At 41.6% G+C, this 24,295-nt stretch overlaps 1 protein-coding gene across 1 annotated transcript; it reads left to right on the forward strand.

Annotated features, from left to right (window-relative positions):
* Nucleotides 1-1,204: 1,204 nt before the first annotated feature.
* On the forward strand, nt 1,205-19,694 carry abch1 (ATP-binding cassette, sub-family H, member 1). Its single transcript, XM_066696688.1, has 20 exons — nt 1,205-1,534; nt 2,911-3,049; nt 3,478-3,637; nt 4,069-4,223; nt 5,557-5,664; nt 6,459-6,552; nt 7,448-7,522; nt 8,130-8,301; nt 8,477-8,573; nt 8,731-8,899; nt 9,626-9,726; nt 10,867-10,937; nt 11,483-11,532; nt 12,329-12,385; nt 12,903-12,973; nt 13,097-13,185; nt 14,002-14,105; nt 16,459-16,618; nt 17,956-18,060; nt 18,643-19,694. The coding sequence occupies exons 2-20, from the start codon at nt 2,919-2,921 to the stop codon at nt 18,747-18,749; spliced, it is 2,076 nt and encodes a 691-aa protein (XP_066552785.1). The 5' UTR covers nt 1,205-1,534; nt 2,911-2,918; the 3' UTR covers nt 18,750-19,694.
* The last annotated feature ends 4,601 nt before the right edge of the window (nt 19,695-24,295 follow it).

Raw genomic sequence — 24,295 nt, forward strand, 5'->3', positions numbered from 1 at the left:
TCTTGATTTGTCTCTCCTCTACTTTCAGCCCACGTCTTGCCCTCCTGTTCTGTTTTGTCTCCTGCTCCGTTTCTCCCACTGTGTCGTCCACATGGTTTATAGCTGTACTCCTTGACATTTCCTCTGACCAGTTCCATTATGACCCTGCATATTCTGGATATTGCAAGGCATCAAGATACAGGGCACTGGACACAAATGTAGTTACCACAATAAACAGTTTTCAACCAAGCTACAATATAAGAAAGCTCATAAAAACAACTTTCACTTTTATTGTGCCTCAGGGTTTACAGGGCATTCTGATTCACAAGATTTATGCCTAGAAATGTCCAAAAGACTGCCTGCCATTGGTCTATTAGACTTATCTTGGAGTAACAGCCTGCAACTACAGAACTGAAACCTTATTATCATGCTGCAACATCTGGATTGCTGGAATATGCAATAAAGAGTTAAAGCCAATTGCTTAAACACAACAAACGACAAAACCTACACAATATACTACTGAACTACATACATATGATTGATTTCAATTACATGTTACATTATGCCCAATTTACAATTGTATATCACTCCATTTATTTGTACGTTAACAACGTTTATTGCATCTGCTTCTATAAAACTATTTTACCATACACACCTGCCATGAGGAAACACGTTTACAATATTTTTAACATGCTAAAACCTACCGAAGTTTACATGTTTTTACCATAGTACACCACACTACACTTTACCATTATTAACCATATTTGTTACCATGATAAACTATTTTAGCATGTGTTTACCATGCTACAACACTACACCTTACTGTATTTTTTTTTTACTACAGTACACATTATATAATATTATACAATATAATAATATGGAATGATTCAATTAATAATATTACATGGGGGTAATCACTGTTAAGTGTTTGCAGGGCAATAGGAATTGTGTGTAGTAATATACAGCCACATCCAATACCGAATTATATTTGTATTATTTGGCCAGCTGTGTAATACAAATTATCCAAGAAAGCTGCGTTTTTTAAAATGAACAATGTGGGCCTCATGTATTTTCCTCTTCCCATCCAGCCCTCACAGCCATGACGTTTCTGCACTGATGCTCATAGATGGAAGTGCGGGTCACAACAAATTGCCTCAATATCAGCTCGGCTTCAATATGCGGCAGCCGGATTCGTCATTGGCGCACAGACATATCTAAAGCTAACCTGTAGTAAAAGACATTGCATGCGGGAACGCAGATCATGAAAATGCATTTCCAAATTAAAAATGCAATATAAGGAAGGGGGCGTCTAAATGAGCCGGGCAGCCGCACGGTGCACGGACAGTGACGCAGCTGGGGGATGGAGAGGACGGGTTGTGAAAGGGGATGTGTGTGAATGCGGCTCGCAGGTTGTACACGCCGGATGACAGCTGCCGCAGAGACGTTTGCATTCATAGAAAAACGCGCCTCTAATTCAGGTCGAGGAAATACTGCGTTTTGCGCGGACGGCGCTGCTCTCCGAAACAAACGCAGACGCGGCGGCGCGGACACCGAGGTAATGCGCTGCTGCTATTATGTCGCTTTTGACATCACAGAAGAGCAAAAGCGAGAAGAAAAGCAAAGATGGGACGATTTGATATATGTGTCAACACATTCCTTTGCGATCTATGTATCTGCCTTTCAGTCTCATCTGCTTGTCTGTCTCTATCTACCTATATATCTGCGATCTATCTAAAATTAGAGAACAGCTGCACTGTGCATTATTCTTAAAAGGTGTAATATGCTGTCAAACTGAAATGATCACCGAAAGTTTTACAAATGTGGAGCAGCAGCAGGTCTTGGTTAACTTTAATCCATTAAATCATCTTAGATCGAGTTTAAGATTGAGTGATGGAATAGTAATAATAATGGACTGGACACCTTAGCGATTAAAGATCCTCGCATCAATTTGCTGGAATAATGAAATGTAGCCTGTTTTGTTGTGATCATGTTGAAAAGTGTAAAGATAATGCCCAGATCTTTTGTATTTGCTGTTTAGATATCACCTTACCTCACTGAAAACACAGTTATACACACTGTTATAAATGAACAGGAAGAGAGAACAGAATCACAACAAGAAAAATCTATAAATAGCAAGCTTTGGAGTAGAACAGTCGTTTTGAAACCTATCCACATGCATATTTCTCAGTTGTTCCTGAATATAGTTATTAATTAACAGCAATTGATGACACATTATCTAAAAACTAACAGAAAAATAAGTGTGTCTTTGAAAGCTTTACCTTTTTCTTTGGCATTTTGAACAGCTGCCTTTTCTTCAGAAAGCAATTCATATTGTGTCCATGAATTGAATCTGTAACAAGATCTCTGTCGATCCAGTTAAAAAAAAAAAAAGGTGAAGAATGAACTGGACACAAAGCACAAAAAAGAGGCTGGGATTAAAGATTATGGCACATATGACCTAGATACTGTACTAACATGGCCCAGGCTTGCCAACACTGTGACAACAGAGCGGGAGAAAGATCCAAGACTGTTGCTTAGATACCATTTTGTGGGGTCATACAAAGGCTTCCTTTTAACTTTTTATCCAAGGTATTTGTTTTTTACCAAAAACTTTTATGTAAAAGTAATACGAGAACTGCAAAACTCATTCATTACTTCGATCTATCTGTCTGCTTATCTGTTTATCTACTTGCTTATCTTTCTATAAATATTGTTTTAATATATACATCATTAAATGTTCTTCCAACTTGAGAGAGAAATAACACTCAGCTCGGAAGTTCTTAAGTGTGCTATGATTACCTGTGAAAAAGAAACAACAAAAGGGCATATTATGTATTCAGTGCATGCCAGTAAAACACTCAATTTCAACAATAATGTTTTTGCTTGCATTTTTTTATTTTTAGTAATCTTCTTGTATTTCTTGGTTTGCAGTAGAAAGGATGGCCAGCGACACTGAGTCTTCATTGCCCAGTTTGAGTGATTCAGCCATTAAATGCCAAGGTGTCTGCAGGTCATATGGGAAGTTAAAAATTATCAACAATCTTCATCTGACCGTACCACAGGGACAGATGTGAGTGTTGCCTTTCCCCTGATAACAATGTGTGCATCTGCTGTGTATGGAACATCCTTTCAAATGAATTGCTTAGTCCATTAACAGCCTGTAAACCAAAGAACATGTTTGTGCTTTCCTGATAAAATCAAGTTACCTTAGCGTGTTCCTTTCTACAAACGCCAGATTACACTGTACTTAAATGAAGTTAACACTGTGCATGCTTAATGCAACTTCAAGAGGGTTTAACTCCGAGTCCCAGATCAGTACTGGCATAAATGGAATTCAGGTTTACTCTGTCCAGACACCCGTATTTTAAACACTGGCTAGCTACAATAATTTTCACTTGCTCTGACAGTCATTGTATCCCATGAAGGGTCCTGTTTTACGTGTACATTTTTACATGTACTTTGTTGTTGTCCAATATTGCGTTTCCCATTCTGCCCCAGTTATGGTCTGCTGGGACCCAGTGGCTGTGGCAAGACAACCCTCCTGAGATGCATTCTGGGAAGGCTGAAAATTTCCAAGGGCCACATCACAGTGCTGGGGAAACCACCTGCGTTCCCAGGGCACCAGGTTCCTGGGAGGATGGTGGGGTATATGCCCCAGGTAAATTTCCCTGGTGTTCTTCACAGATCAGGCCTTTGCACACAGTCCATAATGTTGCCTTTGAGTTGACTGGAGAGCAGGTTTGTGGATAAGAGCAGAAAAGTGAAATCTTGCTCAAGGAGTAGGGAGCTGTCACTTGCAGACTGAAGTCGTCAATCTCTGCTGTCAGCATTTTTTCCTTACTGTCTACTTGAGTGCAGATGGTATGTTACATTATGTACAAGCAAATGACTTATGATAATCTGGATGCATATAATTGTGACTCACAGAATATCCATTTCATGTTTGATTTTTCATATTCCAATATTCATACTGTATTTGTGTGAGTTCATCTTATTTCTTTAATCCTGGGAGTGTCTACCACTATAGTATCCTGATACCTGAGATACACTTGGAAAGTTATATAATCTCTGTTTCTTTTTCTTTTGCAGGACCTAGCTTTATACCATGAGTTTACTATCAGCGACACATTCTGGTTCTTTGGACGGATTCATGGACTCTCCTCCAAGGACACAGAGGCACGCATGACCTTCCTCATTGACTTCCTGGACCTTCCTGAGAAATCCCGTCTGGTCCGGAACCTCAGGTACGCCACACAAAATGCTGAGGAGGTGATATGGGAAGATGAACGTACATTTACAAAGCTGCTCCTCCATGCTTTCACATCCAGGAGGCAATTCGCCAGTGACTGGGTAACTCCCTGTGGCCCTTCCACACCATCACACCTTGATAACTTAATTCACTTAAACCACAATGTAATGTCACTATTTCAGAATTCCGTGGTTTAATTTAATTTAACAGTTTAATTTACCACAATGCATTTTTATCTGTGAGCTCTGAGGTAAACCAGTTACCTAATTATTGATTTTGCCTGAGTCTTATTGGATTTCCCAAAACAGAAGACTAGAAAACCGCTTTCTTAGATTGGAATAACAGTGCAATTAAATGACTCTTTCAACAGTGAATCTTTTAAGAATTGAAGCCGCAGATAAAGCCCCAGCACAGCTCTGGCACTCTCCCACCTCTCTCCCTTTAGCTGGCTCACCTCCAAGACTTTGGAGACTTTGGAGAAAGCGGCCCTGTGCCCACTTCATCATGTGATCGTGCACAGAAACTCATTTCCTATGTAGTGCATTAAGTCCAGTATAAGGGAGCTACTATTCGGCTGATGAAGGCAATATGTGCGACTTTTACCCTTTTCGGGAAACAGTAGACGGGTTATTTCAGAAACACGATAACCTCCATTTTACAAAAGTCATTAATACAATGTTCCAGGCCTCTGTCCTACACGGCCAGACATGCAGGGAAAGCAAGGCCTGCTGTGTTGTACCACATTTCTATTTCAATCTATTTTTTTAAACATGAAAGACCCAAAGACTTACAAGTCCAGGTGCTCGATCCTGCTCAGTAATTCTCATATCAAGGTAACAGCTGTGTAATTCACTTTATTGAGTTCATAAACTAAACAAACAAGCTGTAATTGTAGTGCTTATGTACATTAAAGCTGTAAAAATGATGCATAGTGTTTACTCTATAAATGTCAGACTTTGTGCTCCTGTGAACTAAAGCACAGGTTTATTTAATGAATAGATCCTGCTAATTGTCACCGAGTGTCATAAAACACATTGAACGATTCTTACTGTACTCACACCAAGGAACGAAGAGAAACTATCAACCTTTTTGCAATTGTTGGGAAAAACATGGATTTTACTGACTTCCCCACCTAGAAATGTTCAAATCTATTTCCTTATTCACTGTTCCGTGAGAATAAATAAGCTGTCCCATACAAAAATACTTTATTTCTGTCAGATGTGTGTGGTGTGTTTCTGTATACTATTGTATATTTACATAGCAGTCATGGACAGGTCAGTTTACCTGCTTTAAGTCCCGTTTCCTCCTGTCTCACTGTCGTCTCCCAGTGGTGGACAGAGGCGGCGTGTCTCGCTGGGCGCCGCCCTCCTCCAGAACCCGGAGCTGCTCATTCTGGACGAGCCCACCGTGGGCGTGGACCCCGTGCTGAGAGCGAGGTACGCCCCTCCTCCACAGCCTAGGCCTGACTGAGTGGACAGGGCCAACTGGCGAAGCCTCACGGGTCCGGTCTGAACATTGTGCATTATCTTAGCATGTAATTAACTTAATGAGGAGGCAGGACTTGTTAGTGTTGCCTCATTTCATTTATTTGAAAAAGAAACACAACTTGCTGAACAACAACAGGGAAAATATACTTAACACGGCTTTCTTAAACTCCAGAGCCCTTTGGTTGTAAAGAATAGCACATGAGTTGGCACGTGGTACCTCTGAGATTTAACCTGCTTGACCTCTGCAGGATCGGCCCACTCATTGACAAAATTACAAGCGAGAGCTATTTCTGCAGGCTGAGGGAGACAGTGTGCGATTTGAAAAGTATTATTAGGGTGCTGGTAACCCAATAACCCCACTCCCACTGCCTCAGACCCAGGCAGAAAATTATTTATACACGGTCGTGTCAGCGTTATAAAAATAAAATCACTCAAACAATATAGCTGTGATTTAGCTGTAATTTTTGCTGACTTTTCTGGCATCTGAACTGAGTATAGATGCCAAGGTGAGGGTGCCCCGTGGAAGCAGGTATAGACAACCTCAGAGGACTGTATCTTTATTTAACAGCGCTGTAAGATTAAATTGGTTATATGCTTTATGTTATATATCTCAGGCTATTGAAAGAATGAAAAGGCTCTTTAGAATTCACACAGAAGTCAAACGTGTGGTGAGATTGATTTTCTGTTGTTTCAAGCTAGTGTGCCCAGTTAAAACCAGTCTTGGTGCATTTCTTAAACCTCAGGATCTGGGAGCATTTGGTGGAGATAGTGAAAAATGGAACAGTGTCGGTCATCATCACCACCCATTACATAGAAGAGGCCAGGCAAGCCAATGTGGTAAGACTCGGGACGGTCCTTTCATGACATTTCATTTACTGCAGAATTAAGTACATCAAAAACTGTGAAATATGTGCATATTAAAAAGCATAACTCCGACTATAAAAAACAACCATTAGACATTTTATTTTTATTATACTACGTATTATGTTTCACTTCTGTAAAACTTATACACTGGAATTCCCCAAAAGACAAACAAAGGGGCTTTGAAAGGACATGCTGGCTTTGCTCTGTAGGAAGGAGCTCAATGCTGATTGTTGAGTTTTTGCACACAAAAGAATAATTTCTTTGCAGTGTTTGGGGCACATTGTGTAACACATTCTCATACTCGTTTATTAAATGTGGGTTGTGGACCAGTCCCTATCCAATGTAAAGCCCTGCAGTTATGGATGAATCCACAAGCCCTCAAAAGGGAAATCATCTAGAGACTCACCTTGTGACTAATTTAGGGTGCCCTGACCGGGCTTTTGTCTGAAATTGCTCCCAACGCCCTATCTTGTTATTTCTCATCTGTGTTCATTATATCTACCTATCTATATTTTGTCACCATCAAATCTAAAAGAATCTTAGATATTTTTATGATTTCCTATGTGATTCTGCTTGTACCAGTCAATCTATGAAACAAACAAAAGAAAACGATGCGGTTCTCACTTCCTCTTAAGCTGTGCTCATGTGATTGTGTGTGTGTATCTTTTTGACACATAACTGGGAGCCAAAACACAGCTTTTAAAAGAGGGCTGGCAATGCAATTCACACCTTAATCAACTACAGTATGTCAGCAAGCTGGTCTTACAGCTGAAAAATGTAACATTTCCGCACTAGATATCTACTGCTAGTAACAAGACTTCCACTATGCTGTAGACTGATTTACCCAGATTTCGTTGTTGTTTGTCAGGTTGGATTGATGCGCAATGGCCGACTTCTTGCTGAAGCGCCCCCCGATGCTCTGATGAAGCAGCACTGTGCCATGGTGAGTTTTCAAAGGGTAGCATGTCTCAAAATTTCAGATACTGTGCACAGAAATACCCTCCTGATGCCATATAAAGATTTTCTACTTCTTACATTTTCATGAGCCCCACAGTACAGTCAGGTTGTTTCCCCCCTCCTTTCCGGTCAACTCCCTTCCTTCTTCTACAACGCTGCGTGAAGCGACAAACACAGTAAGGTTGTGTTTACTCAAATCAAGGAAACTCCTGCCATGAACAAACAAGATGTTGTGCAAGTGACTTGGTCATAATTGACCAAGTGTAAATAAAAATTGCTTTGCTTCCTTCAAGCTGTTTTATTTAACATTTCTTGGTATGCTTCTTAATTACATTGATTTACACTCAATTAATTAAATTCAAATTGCATGGTTGGTGGCGAGCCTTGAAAAGGAAGTGTGTCATGTGAATTAGAGGATCTTCGACTCACTCTACACCAATAGGTTCCAACAAATCTCTGTTATCATATTGACACCAGATAGGCCCTGCTAAGCCAAGCGTGCCTCTGTGTTTCTTCTGGTGTTTGAAAAGTGTGCACCATTAGTTCAGTTTGTCACTCAGGACTAATTAACCAAAAAGGTCATTCATTCTCAGACTCTGGAGAGCGCCTTCCTCCAGCTGTGTGAATCGTCCAATCAGACGTCTAAACTGAACATCATCAATGAGGCACACGACAAGAACAGCAGCCAGTCCTCAGAGGAGACCAAGGATGAGTGTCTGCCTATCCTGGGCCAGGGAGCCCTGATAGAAGAGCTCAAACTCACAGGTAGGACACCCTACACGTGAGAGGCAAAATATCCCCAGCTTTCAAATAAATAGTGTTCTTTCTCCCACACGTCATTATGATTGCAGTCTCTTTTCTGCTAACTTCTGGAATTGCTGTTTTATGCTCTGGGAGTTTGCTCTGATCTCCTAGTTCTGTGGCCGGTGTCTCTCCACAGTGGACTGGAAGGTGCGGGGCAAACACGTCTTGCCAAAATGTTGCAATATCGGGGCCTTGATGATCAAGACGTTTGTGAGGATGAAGAGGATGCCAGGGTGAGAGTCCGCAGTAGGAAAAGAATAAAACACCATTCCAAGTGAACAAGCGTGATAGTATTGACAGTGCAGGCCTAAGAAATGTGGTGCACATCCACAGTAATAGTCTAAAATGATAATGACTGTTTTTGCTGTTATTGTTGTTGTTGTTGAACAGGTTCTTGTGCTTCCAATTCCTGCTGCCAGTGATCCAGATCTCGCTGATGTGTCTGTGTATTGGGGGAGAAGCACAGGGGATCCAGGTGGCAGTGGTGAACAATGAGACGGGGAACTCGTCCTTAAGCCACTCTTTGCTGTCCTTCCTGGACAACAAGAGCGTGGAGCAGGTATGCGTCTGACTCGCTGGCCCAGGCCCTTGTGCTGGAGTTGTGTGTCCTGGATGGAGGACTGCCTCAGAGCTGTGTTTCTCAGCTGTGGCGACACTAATACGTGAACACGTTTTCATTGAAGTCTCTCAACTGTCTATGAGCATTGAACTTTGACGCGTGAACTTCTGCTGCTTTAGTTCTGTTTTTCACTTCTGCTGATTCAGACAAAATTAGCTGCGTTGAGGGAAGCTTGATTTTCAACGTAACTGAAAGAGAGAAGCACATTTATTTCTTCACCACGTGTGTTTTGACCTGTGTACTACGAGCAGATTGAACACGGTGAATTGGACGTAATAAGATATAATTTTGAGTCAAACAGAAAGTTGTAATTGTAGAAAGTTGCTAGATTTACGGTTAGCGGTTTACATGTAGGATGAGGTTTTTCTTCGATTCTTCGGGTTGGGATTGTGTTAGAATGTTGGAGGTAGATAGAATAAAAAGGAAATTCAAATCCCTACATCTGTGCATCCCTACATCTTCATCTAGCAGCTGTTTATTAGAATGTACTTTTAGAAAATACATCATAACAATACTGGAAGGAATGTGTCAAGCTGTGTTTGATATCAAAATTCCATTTGACTATAAATTTCACCCTCACGCTGCCGTTAGATCATGACAGGAGATCATTTTTCAGATCCTCTCTGAACTGTCGGTTTATTGAGCAAGAGTGTTTTTATATTGCAGGTGCTGGTAAGCCAATCAGAGGCCTTTGCTGGGGTCAGAGACGGGAAGTACTGGGGTGTAATAGGATTTGGAAAAAACTTCTCCAGTGACTTAACGAAGAGGTACATTTTACACATTCTTTACTGACCTGTTTTTTTTTGTTCTGTGCCATGGCTATAACATGATGTTTAATACTCTATATGGACTAATATCTACAATATCTATCTACATAAGACCTCCGTTTTAAGTCTCCTCAGGGAAGCACACAGTGAGTCAGGTTCAGATCGGAGAACAGCCCACTTACAAGCCTTCCTCCTCAACCGCAATCTAGCTTCCTTCCTCTGCATTGCATTCCCTCTGCTCATTTCGTTTAGCAATGAGAAATTTCCTTCCTTGCATTTGCATATTATTGGGCACAGATATTATAGTACAGCTTTTTTTAGCCGCATCAGAAAATAACTACCTCATTAGTACACCTTTTCCAGTGTGTGGCTGCACTGTGGTAGGAGATACCATGTGATGCCTATGACTTTTCTGACAGCCATGAATGAGTGAGAAGTGGGAACACCACAGGCAAGCCCTTGATATAGAATAAGGAAGAGCTGATGTTCATACAACAAGTGACAAAAATGTGGGCATAAGGGGATTGTGGTCAGTCAGAGCATTGAGAAATCTGCCACCTCTGTGCTGTGCCAGCAACCCCTGCTCCACCCACACCCAACCCACCTGCTCCATTTTGTGTTCTGCACAATATAGGATTGTACATTTGCTATAATAATCGGAGTTTATCATTGTTGTGAATTCTGTTTGGTCAGCAGATTGAATCATTGTCACAGCAGATTGAATCATTGTACAGTTATTTATTTAAAAATGATAAAAATTGAATGAATGCTACTATTGTTTGATATGTGGAGATCTTGAAATTGATCACAACAGGCTTGGTAGTAGGCCGTCTCTCAGGCCATTTCCAGTGTACATTCACAGGAACCGCCATGAGACCCCAGCATTGGAATTTCCCTTTTGCTGCAGAGTCCCAGACACATAATTAGGGCAACCAGCCATTCATCTGCCAAGCAAATTAAGCTAAATTTGCTATTTTGTATATAATATTGCTGTCTTATGACTTTGCTGTCATCCTTGTGTGGAGGAGAGAATGCTGAAATGCTTCAGGTACGAGGAGAGAGGAATATACGCCATACGCCAAGTGCCATACGTTGGACTTGTGGTGTTAAAATATTTTTGGGGGGATCTGTCTTGTACAGAATGCTGCAGCCGAAAGTCTCTGAGGACATAGTGGATGGAGGGTCTGTGCACATCTGGCTTGACATGACAAGTAAGTACATGCAATATTGTAGACTCCTGCAGAACTGCAGATATTGACAGAGAACAATTCAAATTACAGTTTCTGAGCATGCTGTACACACTGAATCAAAATTGGCCACATGGGGTCACCGTGCACCAAGGAATGTAATACAGTAATAGAGCAATGGAAGGCAAATATTTATTTTCTTCTACATCCAGGTGTAATTTTTATTTTTGTATATTTGTGAATGCTTATAGGTATTTAAAGTTATGTGTTTTATGTGTTGCTTTTCCTTCAGGGCTGGTGCGACCATTAGAAGTTGCTTAGAGTGCCATCATTTTTTGAGGGCACCAAAGCATGGTGAAAAAAATGGAAAACTATTAAAAAAAACCTATTGTTACAGAAAGTTGCAACTTTTTTGCTTAAATTGTAGTCAATATTACCACTAGCCCGTCCCTGTCCAGATTGCGAGGGTTAGGGGGCACGGGAATACAGGTCACCTAGCTCCTCACTCACCCCAGCCCTCACAACCTTTAACCTCACATCTGTAATTGCTTTACTAATCTCTTTTCTAGACAGACAGATTGCGATGATGCTCCAACAGAAGCTTCAACAGGCATTTGAGGTATTTTAGCCTTTTTTCGCAGTTTTCAGTGCTTCCAGGCTCAGGGAAAATAGTTATAAACTTTGGATTGTCCTTATCATGCTCGTTATTGTTATTTTTAAAGACATCTTTGTGTTCACAGAGAGTTCATAAATATTAGATGCTATCTATGGTACAGCAAAGTCAAATTATGAGACCACTCATGCAGAAGCCAGGCTATTCTGAGCCAGTGCGACAGGAGCTCACCGACGTGAAACTGCAAGGCCCTGCACATCTCCCCTTGAGTCAAAGTGACCTTCAGCTTGGGGGATGTTCTCAATTAGGGCAAACATAAAAGCCTTTTAGTTTCCGCATAGACATACCTGTAGCTACAATCCCAAACCCGAACTGCCTGTGAAGGTCATATTCTTAATCCACCTGTTGAGGAACTTTCAAGTAAAGTGTTTGCATTAGCTGTCAAACCCTGGATTCAAAGCGATACTTTAGACCCACCTTTGAGCGCTGAGCTGCACACAGCCTAGACATTCGGTGTCAGACTGCTGGCCCAGGGGAAGGGAAAGGGAGTAAAGCATTATTATACTTACAAAGGACCCAAAGGAGACACAATGAGTGCTGGGCAAGTTGAACTTGAATTAACTGGAAAATCAAGCTGCAGCAGTGTAGTATCTACAGAAATGTACATCATGCAGTGGAATGTGCTTCTTCAGGTATTTAATAGCAAATACACACCTTCTGTGGACTCATTTATGTCATGCTGTCAGATATAATTCAAGGAGTGAATAATACCTGTGTCATGAAATAAAGTGTTCTGTTTCAGGCCTTTGTTCAGGACAAACTTGGCAAGATGTCATACCTGGTGTCCCTCCCTGTGAAGGTAAGTATCTGTAGGATCCTCATGACCACTAATCATATATATCAATGTGCTAACTGTAAACTGTGGAGAGGAAAGATATGAATTTGGCAAATGCCGTTTATATCTGTTTTCTAGGATTCATAGCTAACAGTCAAAGCAGAGTTTAATCTCTTTTCATTACAAACGCCTTAGGGAAAAAGTAATCTGCAGCAGTTTGAAGAAGGTTTTACGCATTTGCCCTGTATATAACAAGGTTCTTTGTGTTGGAGTCCAATTTATAGAAACGCTCCCACTCCCGCTCCCACTCCAACTCTCGAGGGTCGTGGGAAAGGCCTGTTATTGACTCCATGTGTAGTTTATTATTTTTCCTGAGAGAACAGGTCTGTATATGTGATGTGTATAAATAAGACTCAACACAACATGCTATTTATCTAGTTGTAGCACTATTAACATTGTGCAGTTGGTAAATGTTTTAAAATGTTGAATTTATACAGTTTCAGCCTTGAATGATGTGTTCACAATTGTGTGTTTTGTGCAGTTTGAGGAGCCTATATATGGCAGCAAAAACACGGATTTCACTACATTTGTGACACCTGGAGCAATTTTGAGGTACAGATTACCTTTATATGTTGTTTCCAATATCAAGTAGCCCATTTGTCTCCCAATCTGGAAAGTAATTGTTTTTTAATATGTGTTTTTCAGATTTTAATATCCTTTCTTCTTTCTTGGCAGCATCACCTTTTACTTGGCAGTGGGCTTGACCGCTCTGTCGTTTGTAATAGAGCGCAAAGAAGGGCTTCTGGACAGGTGCTGGGTCGCAGGTCAGTCACAGAGATCCCTCACCTCACATGTTGTGTCAATGTGCCAAGCCCGCTTTCCCTGGGCAACTTAACATTTTCAAACAGGAACGCTGTAGTGTAATGTCATAAGTCTGGCAGCAGGGGGAGTGACAGCTCCAAGGTTAGTCTGTGTCAGGGGCCTCTGAAAACAGATGTGTAACCAAAGGCAACGTCAGGATGAACCCCTCCTCACACACAGCTCCACAGCGTGACGTGACTTCCTGTAATTAGTGTCTGTAGACCCAGACTAAGAACCCAAGACTTGTTGCCGGATCAGATAACTGAACACTCTGTTAAAAGAACCAAAACATTAATATTTCACAGTAGCAATAAGATCCCCTGGTGAATAACACTGACGGTACCAAACATATTTTCTGTAAAATCCATAACTGTTGCAAGACCTCTTCTCTTCTTCAAGACACAGCCACATGTGAACAGCACTGTGTTTGTCCCAGACTGGGAAAGATGGAAACTAGAAGCAACGCCATCAAACCTGATTTAAACTAGATCTGTCTGTCCTTCAACCTATGTAAAAATACCTATGCATATCTATTTATATTTTTCAACATTGGACATTAAATAGACAGTGATTGCGGGAACATAAACTCGTATTATAATCTGATGCCTTCAAATAGATTGCTAGGCTGTGGGCTGGGCAGGAGTTGATGATCTAGCATGGTGGAGAACATTCACTACTGGCTGATTCTCGTTGAAAGGCCTGGTCCATGTTGTGAATATGAAAATGGAGAGATGAGGAGCTGGGGACAGGCCCCTCTGATGTGGCGTCTGTCTTTGTAGGAGTCAGCTCTCTAGAGACCATGCTGGCCCATCTCTTCTCCCAGCTGTTTGTGATGAGCGTCCAGATCACCCTGCTGCTCCTCTTCATCCTCCTGGTGTTCAAGGTTCGTGCCCGTATGCGATCGCTTCCACCTATGCCCACACGCCGTGCACCGCTCCAACACCATACTTCTGTAAAATCTGCTGCTCCCTCCACCTCAGCCATCGTCTCCTGTCATGGCTGACGCATATTGGAATTGATTCATTATGTTGGCCCTTTGCTTCCATATCAGTCCTCTGTGAATGTGCAAAAAAAACCTGTGGGATAATATATCATTCAGTCACTGATACAAGCTTGTTTGTTGTTGTCGTTCTTTCACCATTTAAAGAAGTAGCCTTGAAAACATTGAATAGCACAGAACTAAAAAGACACAGAACAGGAAGTTTGAAAATGAAATAATACTGATTTATTGCAAGTGCTTTTTTCCTGTGCTATTCAACAGTTTTCTTGATCTCTTTTGCTTGGCTTCTCTTCTACAGATCTGTCATTTTGATCTAACTGCAAACATTCATGCTCCTGACTGTGCTGTTTCAGACCAAGAGAGCTGGGTGTTTTACGTTCACCTCTCTCTATTCCTGAGACAGGAAGTGGCTGTGGTCTCTTTACCCCACAACAGTAGCTGGGCTGTGTTATGTTTTCACCCGTTCACTAGAATTACCTCAGTGTTACTCTTTCTGAAGAATGTGCTGTTGTTGTATTAATTACAAAATATTGAGGAGTGCTCTTTAAACCCCCACTGCTTTTCTCGCTCACTCCCATTCGCCTTTCGGTGTTTCTCAGGTGTTTCACCAATAAAACCCAATGCACTAATAAGTACAGTGTGGAGAAAGTTACTACTCCATTCATTCCAGCTGTTGGCACTGGCAGATCAGTGTTTTCCTTCAGCACTTCGCACAGAACCACCCTGTCTCTGAGGTGGTAACCTAGTAAGGGGTGGCCTCACCTTTTTTATGAGAAACTCAGCCGACACCTAGCTCTCATTTCACTTAGGCCTCACATAGACCGAGACCCTACAGGACTGTCAAGCAGCGCTGCCTTTAACCCTGCGACCTTGAGCAGACCCAAGATCCGATATCCCATTTCCATTCCTCACCGCCACCTCAGCCCCGCCTCAGTGACACAGAGCAATGGTAATAAAGCTCCGAATCCTGCCGTCTCTCATCCTGGTGATACGACGCAACAATGCAGCATGCCCCTGGACCCTCTGCGAAAAAACACGCCTGTTTACTGCTTCTGCTGTGCACTGCCCTTTTGCGACAAATTAATTGAACATTATCACAGGCGCAGTGATTGATTTTTTTTTTTTTTTTCTCTTCAGCGGTTCGTGGACTGGGGGTTTACTGTTGAGTCATTTGTTTTCCGCCACCAGGGTCACATATTTAACTGTATCGTGCTACCTGTGAGCTCAGTGTAGACACAGAGTCCACATTTAAACAAATTGCCGAAGTTAGGGCCAATGTTTCCCATGGCTGCCATTTTATAATTAGGCAAGAAGATAACTAATGAGAAACAGATTGAAGTCCAGGAGGATGCTTAGGTTCATCATAAAGATTTATGATGGACTCTGAAATACATTAACCAGGTGATTTCCGTTGGCTACTTCATAACAATGACATGTCGCTCTCCATCAGGAAACCGTGACTGACACAGTACGAAATGTAATAAATTACTTGACATGGTGAAACACAATGCACAGTATTCAGAAACAATTACCTTAAACCAGTCCGAGAAGGGCAGTTAATATAGCTTTGTGATGCATAGATCCCATGACTTAATTACATTACAACAACCAATTACTGTAGCGATACTGTAGAACAGAGCAGCAGCAATATTTTTTAAAGATTGATTTGATAACTATCCACCCATGGCTTCCACAGTTTTCTTACAGAGCACCATTAAGGGCACTAGAACATCTTATAATAAACTCTCCAGCTTGGTTTCATGCACATAATTTATGAGATATGCCTCTGCCTAGTGCTATCTCCATTGCAGCTCCCCGTGTTAAATATTCAGAGGGAGAGAGAGCTGCCGTCTGCAGGAGCTGTCGGGAGGAGGCTGGCGTATTGGAAGAACTTGAAAAACCCCACTACGACAGCTTTTTATAGAAATAAATTATATTATTATTGATATTACATTACTTTTCCAGTAGGCAGTGTTTTTAAAATGCGAGTGTTATTAGAAGTGTACTGTGAATATCTGGAACTGTGGTTCTAAATCTGAGGTTGTAACCCCTTTTGAGCTCACACTATAAAGAAATGGGGTCACAAATTCTTGTTTTTGTTTTGTTGTTTTTGTAAATATAAAATATCTTAACTATTACTTAAATCACCCTTGTCTTTTTTTGTAGTTGGAGGGAATTTGACCAGTGTGTCTTTATAAAGCGCCAATAAACTCCTGTTGTGCTTGGTGACTTGTAGATCCCCAATGAAGGATCCCTGGTTCTGGTGGTGATCATGATCTTCCTCCAGGGGATGACAGGGATTTCCTTTGGCCTGGTGATCTCTGCTGGCATCGACGATGAGCAGTCTGCCAACCAGGCCGCGCTTGGCGTCTTCTACCCCAACCTCATCATCAGCGGTACGTCCTGCCCGGCCCTGCTGAGAGAGAGCACATGGCCAGACTGCCAGAGCCCCTAAACAGGAACTAATTTCACACATTCGTATCAGAGCTAATTTCATATTGAGGAATACGTTTCCATGCTTGCCAGTGTCAGAAAATACTGGACTTGGTTCTTTATTGGCGTTTTGCTTCAGTAATGCCCATGAATCTATATTCCCTTATTGGATTATATCTTGGGTTTCCATAGCTCCAAGGAAGGAGATGAAATATAATGATATAATGATTATAATATAATGTGTATCCATAGTAACCTTTTACGGGCAAGCCATTGTAGCTCACCATAGAAACCTACAGGGGCAAACTGATTCATGGGAGTAGCTAAGGTAGAACGACAGGATAACACATCTGCAGAAATTTCTTATTTTCAAATGGATAACAACCTTTTGCTTAAGAGATTGGTATATGTGTGGATTCCCATAATTTGCCTTTCAAATGCCGCATAAAATTGTATCTTACATATCTTACAGTGATGTCTTACATTGGGCACCCACACAGAGTGGTATGTGGGAAAACAGACGTCATCTGTGGCCGTGTATCAGCATGCCACCCTGATCGCGTCTGACAGCTCGAACGCATCACTACAGCAGTGTGAATCAGTCGCTCAGGAGGCTTGAAGGCTTCTGCTGAGTCTCGGGCACTAGACAATGAACTGAAATGCCAAAGCATAAACAAGGGGGTTGTAATCCAGGCTGTCTCCTTGTGCCCGCCGAATATTTGCTAACGAGATATTCATAAAAGGGGTGATGTCAGACATTACAGATCAATAATTATGTGGCTACGGGATGGATTTTTTGTTACCAAGGGCTTCCCTTGAGAAAAAATCTGTACCTTCTATTACTGGCAAAGGAGGACGACTGTTAATTGATCCTGCCGAGCTGGAAACACAAGTAACAATGAGAAATTTCAGGCGGTAATTATGTTGCAGGGTGTTATCAAAAACCATTCTGGCAGATTTCTGAGCATTAACCTTTAGAGAGGGGGCAGAGCTGAGTCTCCCGTTGCTGCAGATAGGAGGTTATGGCTCCATTTCACATGAAACACAAGGTGAGGGGTGTGCAGTCTGGAGGAACCCAACAGCAGGGGAAAGCTTCAGGATTTGCTCCTTCTATATAGGACATATAATATATAGACTATAGATAAAGAATTGATGCATTATTTTCAAACCATAATGACTTTTCTTCTGTATTTTTTCCCCAAGGGTTTTTAAACATAAAGATGTTGTGGAATTCACTGCTAGAGCAAAAGCATTGAAAGTGGTCCAGCCAATACAGTTTACATGAGTGTTTTCTTTGCAGGTATTATCTGGCCCATGGAGTGCATACCTTATCCACTGCGATACGTGAGCATGGCCTTGCCACAGACATACGCAGCAGAGGCCTTGCGCAGTATCATGTACAGAGGTAAATTCCTGCCAAATTACCATCTTTGCGTGGTTGCAGAGATAGTAAACTTTCTGTAATTTCTGTTGTCTCATCAGATGGCCTGACACTGCGGACAACCTGCTCTCTCTAGTGCAGCATTTTGTAATGTATGGGCAGCCCACGTCGCTGTGTGCTGATGGTGCTGGTTTATGTTACTAAATGCTTAGGAACCGTTGCGTCGCTGCGCCATGTGAATTATTCAGAAGCACTCTTAATATTGAAGGGCTGTTTTTGTGTCTTCCTCTCACATATTGGTGCTGATGGAGCTCTAGGTTGTTAATATGACAGCAGCTTCAGTGTGGCCCATGGTGGATGTTGTAAAACTGGTAATTGGGAAGTTGCAGTAACAACACAAGGTTGATAAAAAAAACAGGAGGAAGGGGACAAGAGTACAAATTTAAAGGGGCCTGTGGATGCTGTACACTACCAGATCATTAAACATTTAAACTTTTTTTTTTTAAAGTAACAGAATCTGTGTTTTTACGGTGTGAGGTTTCTTAAGTGCAGTCGCAGCAGTGAGGTTAATTGGAGGTCACTGTTTTTATTTTTTATTTTTTTTAGGGTGGGGTTTAACCCAAATGATTGTGTGGCGAGGCTTCGCAGTCACCCTGGCTTGGAACACCTTCTTCTTAATCCTGGCGACCATTATACTGAAACTCAGAACTTAATCCGTCCAGCGAGTTCTGGGAATGGTGCAGTAAACATGAAGAGATCCTGAGCTGAGGTCACCCCATCAGCCCCACTGTGTCTGGAGCTGCCTTACTACCAAGGGGGTGCATCTCTGACCATACAGCAAGATCTCGCAGCAGAGGGACAGGGAGCTCCACACTGACTTTCCCAGGTGCTATTGGAATACCAGCATTATATACCTCATATCCAGGATTTGCCACCTAGAGACTTTCCCTGAGCCTTCTTCATCCTTGTGAATACGTTCTTCCCATTTTATGTGAGTTGCTGACTATCTGATCAATCACAGGCAATGTTGTTTGCTGCAAGAGTCCCGGGACATGGATCATTTATGAATAGAAATATCGTCATGTTGAATTATTAGATGAATGTGCGGCAATCATTAGGAAGATGCCACTTTCCAATCCACTGGAATTCCCCTTGTTTTTTCTAGGACTGGCTATTCCATTGTATTGTCCTTTTATGTGGTTTTGATGGAAGTGGTAAAGGTCCACCTTGATGGTCATTAGGTGCTCAGGTGCATTAGTTGGTCTTGAGTTAGATGTATTGATGTATCCCTCTTTTATATTTATGGTGTTTGTGCTATCTCGGTTGTGTTCAGTCTGTCCTTCCAGCTGCTCTGGGGAGCTCAGTGCTCAGGAGCATGAGGCCTGTCGAAGAACAACAGGACCTCCTCTTGCTGCTGTTGGAAATTTGATGCCACACACTGACTGATGTGAGGCTGTCAACAATAATTTGGTAGCCTGGGCTCCCTGAAAGACAAAAAATACTTCAACAAGGGTTACTAAAGCAGAATTCTCGGCCAAGCATCAGTATTATATGTAATGAACTGCGACGCCATGGGGTTTAAAGACTAAGGCTATGCAGGCAGCGCAAAACCAGAATGAAAAATAGGAAATCAGGAGAGTTTTTAATATCTTGACATACATATATATATATATATATATATATATATATATATATATATATATATATATATGCAAGAGACCAAAATGTTTCTTTTGCACAATAAACAATCATCTGATAACTTAATCTTATGATTCCATCAAACTTTGTGTGAATGTTTTTTAAAACCTGTGCACCACTAAGCCTTTATTAGCAGAATGGTTACCGCTGAAGAACGTTAAAGGCAATGACTCTTAGGAGTTAAAAAGCAGTTTTGTTTTGAGTCTATCCCAATTGACAGTAAGTGGTGTTTAATTGCAGGTGGTGTCCATCTCAGAATGATATATTTGTCAAGTAAGGTTTAATGGATTTTAATATGGAGACCAGGAACATGACAAGAAATGGCTGAGGAAAAAACATTGTTAATTGGATTTCAGCAGAACAAATAAAACAAATACCTCGAAGACAACACAAGAGAAAACAAATCTTAGGAGATGACACGCGCATTATCTGAAGACTGTGTCTCCAATCACCAATTAATTTAAGACATGACCTTAACTTGTCTCCAAAAACTGGTTTAATGTCTATTATTCTCCTTTTCTCCTTATTGCTTTTATTGAATGTGCATCGAAGGGATAATACCCAGGGCATTAAAAGCCACTCTCTTTCATCTCATTATCATGGAGGCCTTTGCTGCCAGTTCTCCATCTTTTTCATATTGGCCTCTCCAGTTTCTCTAGCTTCTCAAATTTATGTCCATTAAAGCTGCCAGGACTCTGAAGTTTTTTGTTTTTATTTTCCCTGGTGATGTTATGGCTGGACAGGGCAAAGTAAGTTTATTATTTTAAAAAAAGAACAGTCCACTGCTTTGGAAAAAGTTATGGGAAACTATGTTTGAAATGTAATTTGAAAAATTATGCCTTTTTTAGAAAAAAAAAATGTTCTGCTCTATAATCCTTTTAGGTCTTGCTATTCCTATTCATCCAATCTGAGCAATGGTTACCACAATAGTTACTCCATCAAGTAATAGCCCACTGACCTGTTTGCTTTTAACAAAGCCCCAATGATCCCTGACACTGCCTGAAAAGGTCTCGCATTTAGTATCACCTGGTACATAAAAAATATATTGTTCTTCCTTTTGTGAGAGTGAAGGTGTTGAGTTTCCCGGATCTCAGGTCAAGGTGGCTTCCCCAGAAGAGAAGGCTGTCTTTGGTTTCAGGTCAAAGCGAGGAGCATGCTGGTGAAGTCCCTGCAGGGCAGACACTGCTGCTGATGGGGGAGGGGAGGAGAGGGGGAGAGGGCTGGGAGGATCTCTCTCGGAGGAAGACAAGCGCTTGTCCCTTGGAGGCCAGGAATCGCTCAGCCAGGCAATCGCTCATAAGCATGCAGATCTGTTTGTCTGCTGTCAACTGGGAAGCCGCGGCACAGAGGAGACCTACACAATGGCAGGAAGGAAGCCCTGACGTGCTCTGAATGGCATATGTGAGGAGCGCTCTGACTGGGCAGAGTGGGACATTGCCCCTTGTGTAACAAACCCAAAGGAGAAGCACCAGAAATCGCATTATTGTAAGAATTATATTCTTTTCTCTGTCTTTTTTTATACATTTCCCTTTGCAATCAGTTTGCTATCACCAGTTTTTCAAACTCCCGGCCCAGAATGCCCGTAGTACAACTATTACAGGAATGGGAGAATTTGAAGTGGCTGAACCCGATAACAATCTGAACCTGCAGGTGCATGAGAGGAGCCACAGGGAGTCACCGCTGTGCAGTGATCGCAAGGTTATCCAGTCGCTCAACCATCCTGCCCTGGTGGCATCTGGTCAGTTGTGTACTGCCCCTCAGATATTTCCTTATAATGCCAGCATTTGCATGGGACAAAAAGCCGACCAGTAAAGGTTAAAATTAGGGAGGCCAACTCTACCGGATTCATTTATTTACAGTTCAAAGTAGTATTGGACATCTGGTTTGGCTAAGATTAAGGTTATATTTCCTAGTCAAAGTTAAGTAATTAAAAGTATGTAATATGATAAAAACTCCTGGATCGCATCCTACCACCATTGGCAAACAAATTACTGATCATCTATCTACCTTGCCAAGGATGATGCTAGTGACTTGGCCCTCTTCTGAAGCCTCATGCCTGCCTGCCATTTAAGCATTCATAGGATTTGTAAACATCCTCAGTGTACTGTTCTAAATGGAGACACAATGGGCCGATTAAGGTTATCACTTCAGTTGGACTGAACATCAAGACCCTCTCAGTTTTGATCAGCAAAGACAAGGACTTAAGCTTGTTTTGTGCGTGAGAAGGCCACTTAAGAGAAACTTGTGTGTTATTTTTTGATATCCACCTCCATCTTGGATTCTCATCTCGGGCAATATTGACCCTGAATGGACATTGATTCAAAATAAAGTTAATGATACAGCACATCGCAGGTCTCGGTGAGAAGACAAAGGCCTCTCTTCATCGACCAGAGACTTCCCAGTCCAATGGAGGCTGAGTCCCTGTCCAATCTGAGCAACTGACGTGCTGATGTCTGAAGCATGGCCCTGCACAGCCCACAGCCCACTCACTGCCCTCCCACTGTCACACCTCTCTCCATTATAGCTGCAATTGGCATTTTGCACAGGGTGATAAAGAGGGAACCAGCTTTCATTGTCTGTGTATTTACATGGCAAGATTGTAGCGAAAGGTGAGCGAACAACAACACTGATGACTGCTCTTTTTATTAGATATTCTGACTTGCGATGTATTGGCTTTCAATACCTGATCGCAGGCACTTTTCATAAAATGTTGTGCTACACTTTGTGGGCTGATTTATTTTTTTGGTGAGCACTTAGAATTACCTATATTCAATGATCCAACATGTATATATATATATATATGAAGTCAGCTGAAAAAACTGAGCACTGTTACTTTGTGCCCCTAAGCCTTGATCATCCTCTGCTGCTTCTTTTCTTTTCATTTCATGGATTTATCTTTTTCCATCTATTAGTGCCATTTTAATCTATCCAAATACAGTGCACAATAAAATCAATGGCATCGCTGTTGCTTCCTGTGGTATTCTGATGTCACAGACGGAATTCTCAAGGGCTGGCTGTCTTAATGGCAGTACATGTGCATTGATATTGATCTCCTTAGTGTTTACAGAGGTAAAATAGATGTTTGTGGGTGTATGTTTGTGCTTGTGTGTACCCCAGTGAAGGCCAATTTGTAGCAGAAACCAGACATAACACAGCAGAACACCAGACACATTTCTTTCAGGATGCTGTAGCTCTGTTGGATCTCAGTTTGAGAAATTGTTTCAATCTGAAATCCCTTTTAAAGCTATAAACAACAAACATTTAATTTAGTTCATAGACCACCACTGGTCTGTGTTCAATTTCTGTCTCAGTGTTTACTTCTGTTCTATCAAAAACATTATATGTCATTTTAAGCGGTTATAAATCACTCATTCTGGATCATATCAGGAAGAAAATCACAAACAACCTACTGTGTACGATTTCGGATCATTGTATGAAGTTTCATAATAATAATAATACTACTATGAAATCAAATAAGTGTTTACAGGGCTTTATGACCATTTATTATTATTATTTCTAATAATAATGATTGCATGTTCTCAAATGCAAACTAATAATAATAATAATAATAATAATAATAATAATAATAATAATAATAACCTGCTGGTATTATAACAATTAAACACTGATACACTTTTTAAAAAGCTATCTACAGTGGGGGAAAAAAGTATTTGATCCCCTGCTGATTTTGTACGTTTGCCCACTGACAAAGAAATGATCAGTCTATAATTTTAATGGTAGGTGTATTTTAACAGTGAGAGACAGAATAACAACAAAAAAATCCAGAAAAACACATTTCAAAAAAGTTATACATTGATTTGCATGTTAATGAGGGAAATAAGTATTTGACCCCTTCGACTTAGTACTTGGTGGCAAAACCCTTGTTGGCAATCACAGAGGTCAGACGTTTCTTGTAGTTGGCCACCAGGTTTGCACACATCTCAGGAGGGATTTTGTCCCACTCCTCTTTGCAGATCCTCTCCAAGTCATTAAGGTTTCGAGGCTGACGTTTGGCAACTCGACCTTCAGCTCCCTCCACAGATTTTCTATGGGATTAAGGTCTGGAGACTGGCTAGGCCACTCCAGGACCTTAATGTGCTTCTTCTTGAGCCACTCCTTTGTTGCCTTGGCTGTGTGTTTTGGGTCATTGTCATGCTGGAATACCCATCCACGACCCATTTTCAATGCCCTGGCTGAGGGAAGGAGGTTCTCACCCAAGATTTGACGGCACATGGCCCCGCCCTTTGATGCGGTGCAGTTGTCCTGTCCCCTTAGCAGAAAAACACCCCCAAAGCATAATGTTTCCACCTCCATGTTTGACGGTGGGGATGGTGTTCTTGGGGTCATTCCTCCTCCTCCAAACACGGCGAGTTGACAACACTTTCATCCAGTTCTCCTCTGAATCATTCAGATGTTCACTGGCAAACTTCAGATGGGCCTGTACATGTGCTTTCTTGAGCAGGGGGGCCTTGCGGGCGCTGCAGGATTTCAGTCCTTCACGGCGTAGTGTGTTACCAATTGTTTTCTTGGTGACTATGGTCCCAGTTGCCTTGAGATCATT

This window comes from Amia ocellicauda, chromosome 23 (genome assembly GCF_036373705.1).
Source record: "Amia ocellicauda isolate fAmiCal2 chromosome 23, fAmiCal2.hap1, whole genome shotgun sequence".
In the NCBI taxonomy this organism is placed as follows: domain Eukaryota; kingdom Metazoa; phylum Chordata; class Actinopteri; order Amiiformes; family Amiidae; genus Amia; species Amia ocellicauda.

Excerpts from the sequence above, each read along its gene's own strand:
- abch1 (XM_066696688.1), top strand. The coding sequence starts at position 2,919 with ATGGCCAGCGACACTGAGTCTTCATTGCCCAGTTTGAGTGATTCAGCC. Across the intron at positions 8,900-9,625 it reads ACAACAAGAGCGTGGAGCAG|GTGCTGGTAAGCCAATCAGA; the intron begins GTATGCGTCTGA and ends TTTATATTGCAG. Across the intron at positions 9,727-10,866 it reads TCCAGTGACTTAACGAAGAG|AATGCTGCAGCCGAAAGTCT; the intron begins GTACATTTTACA and ends TGTCTTGTACAG.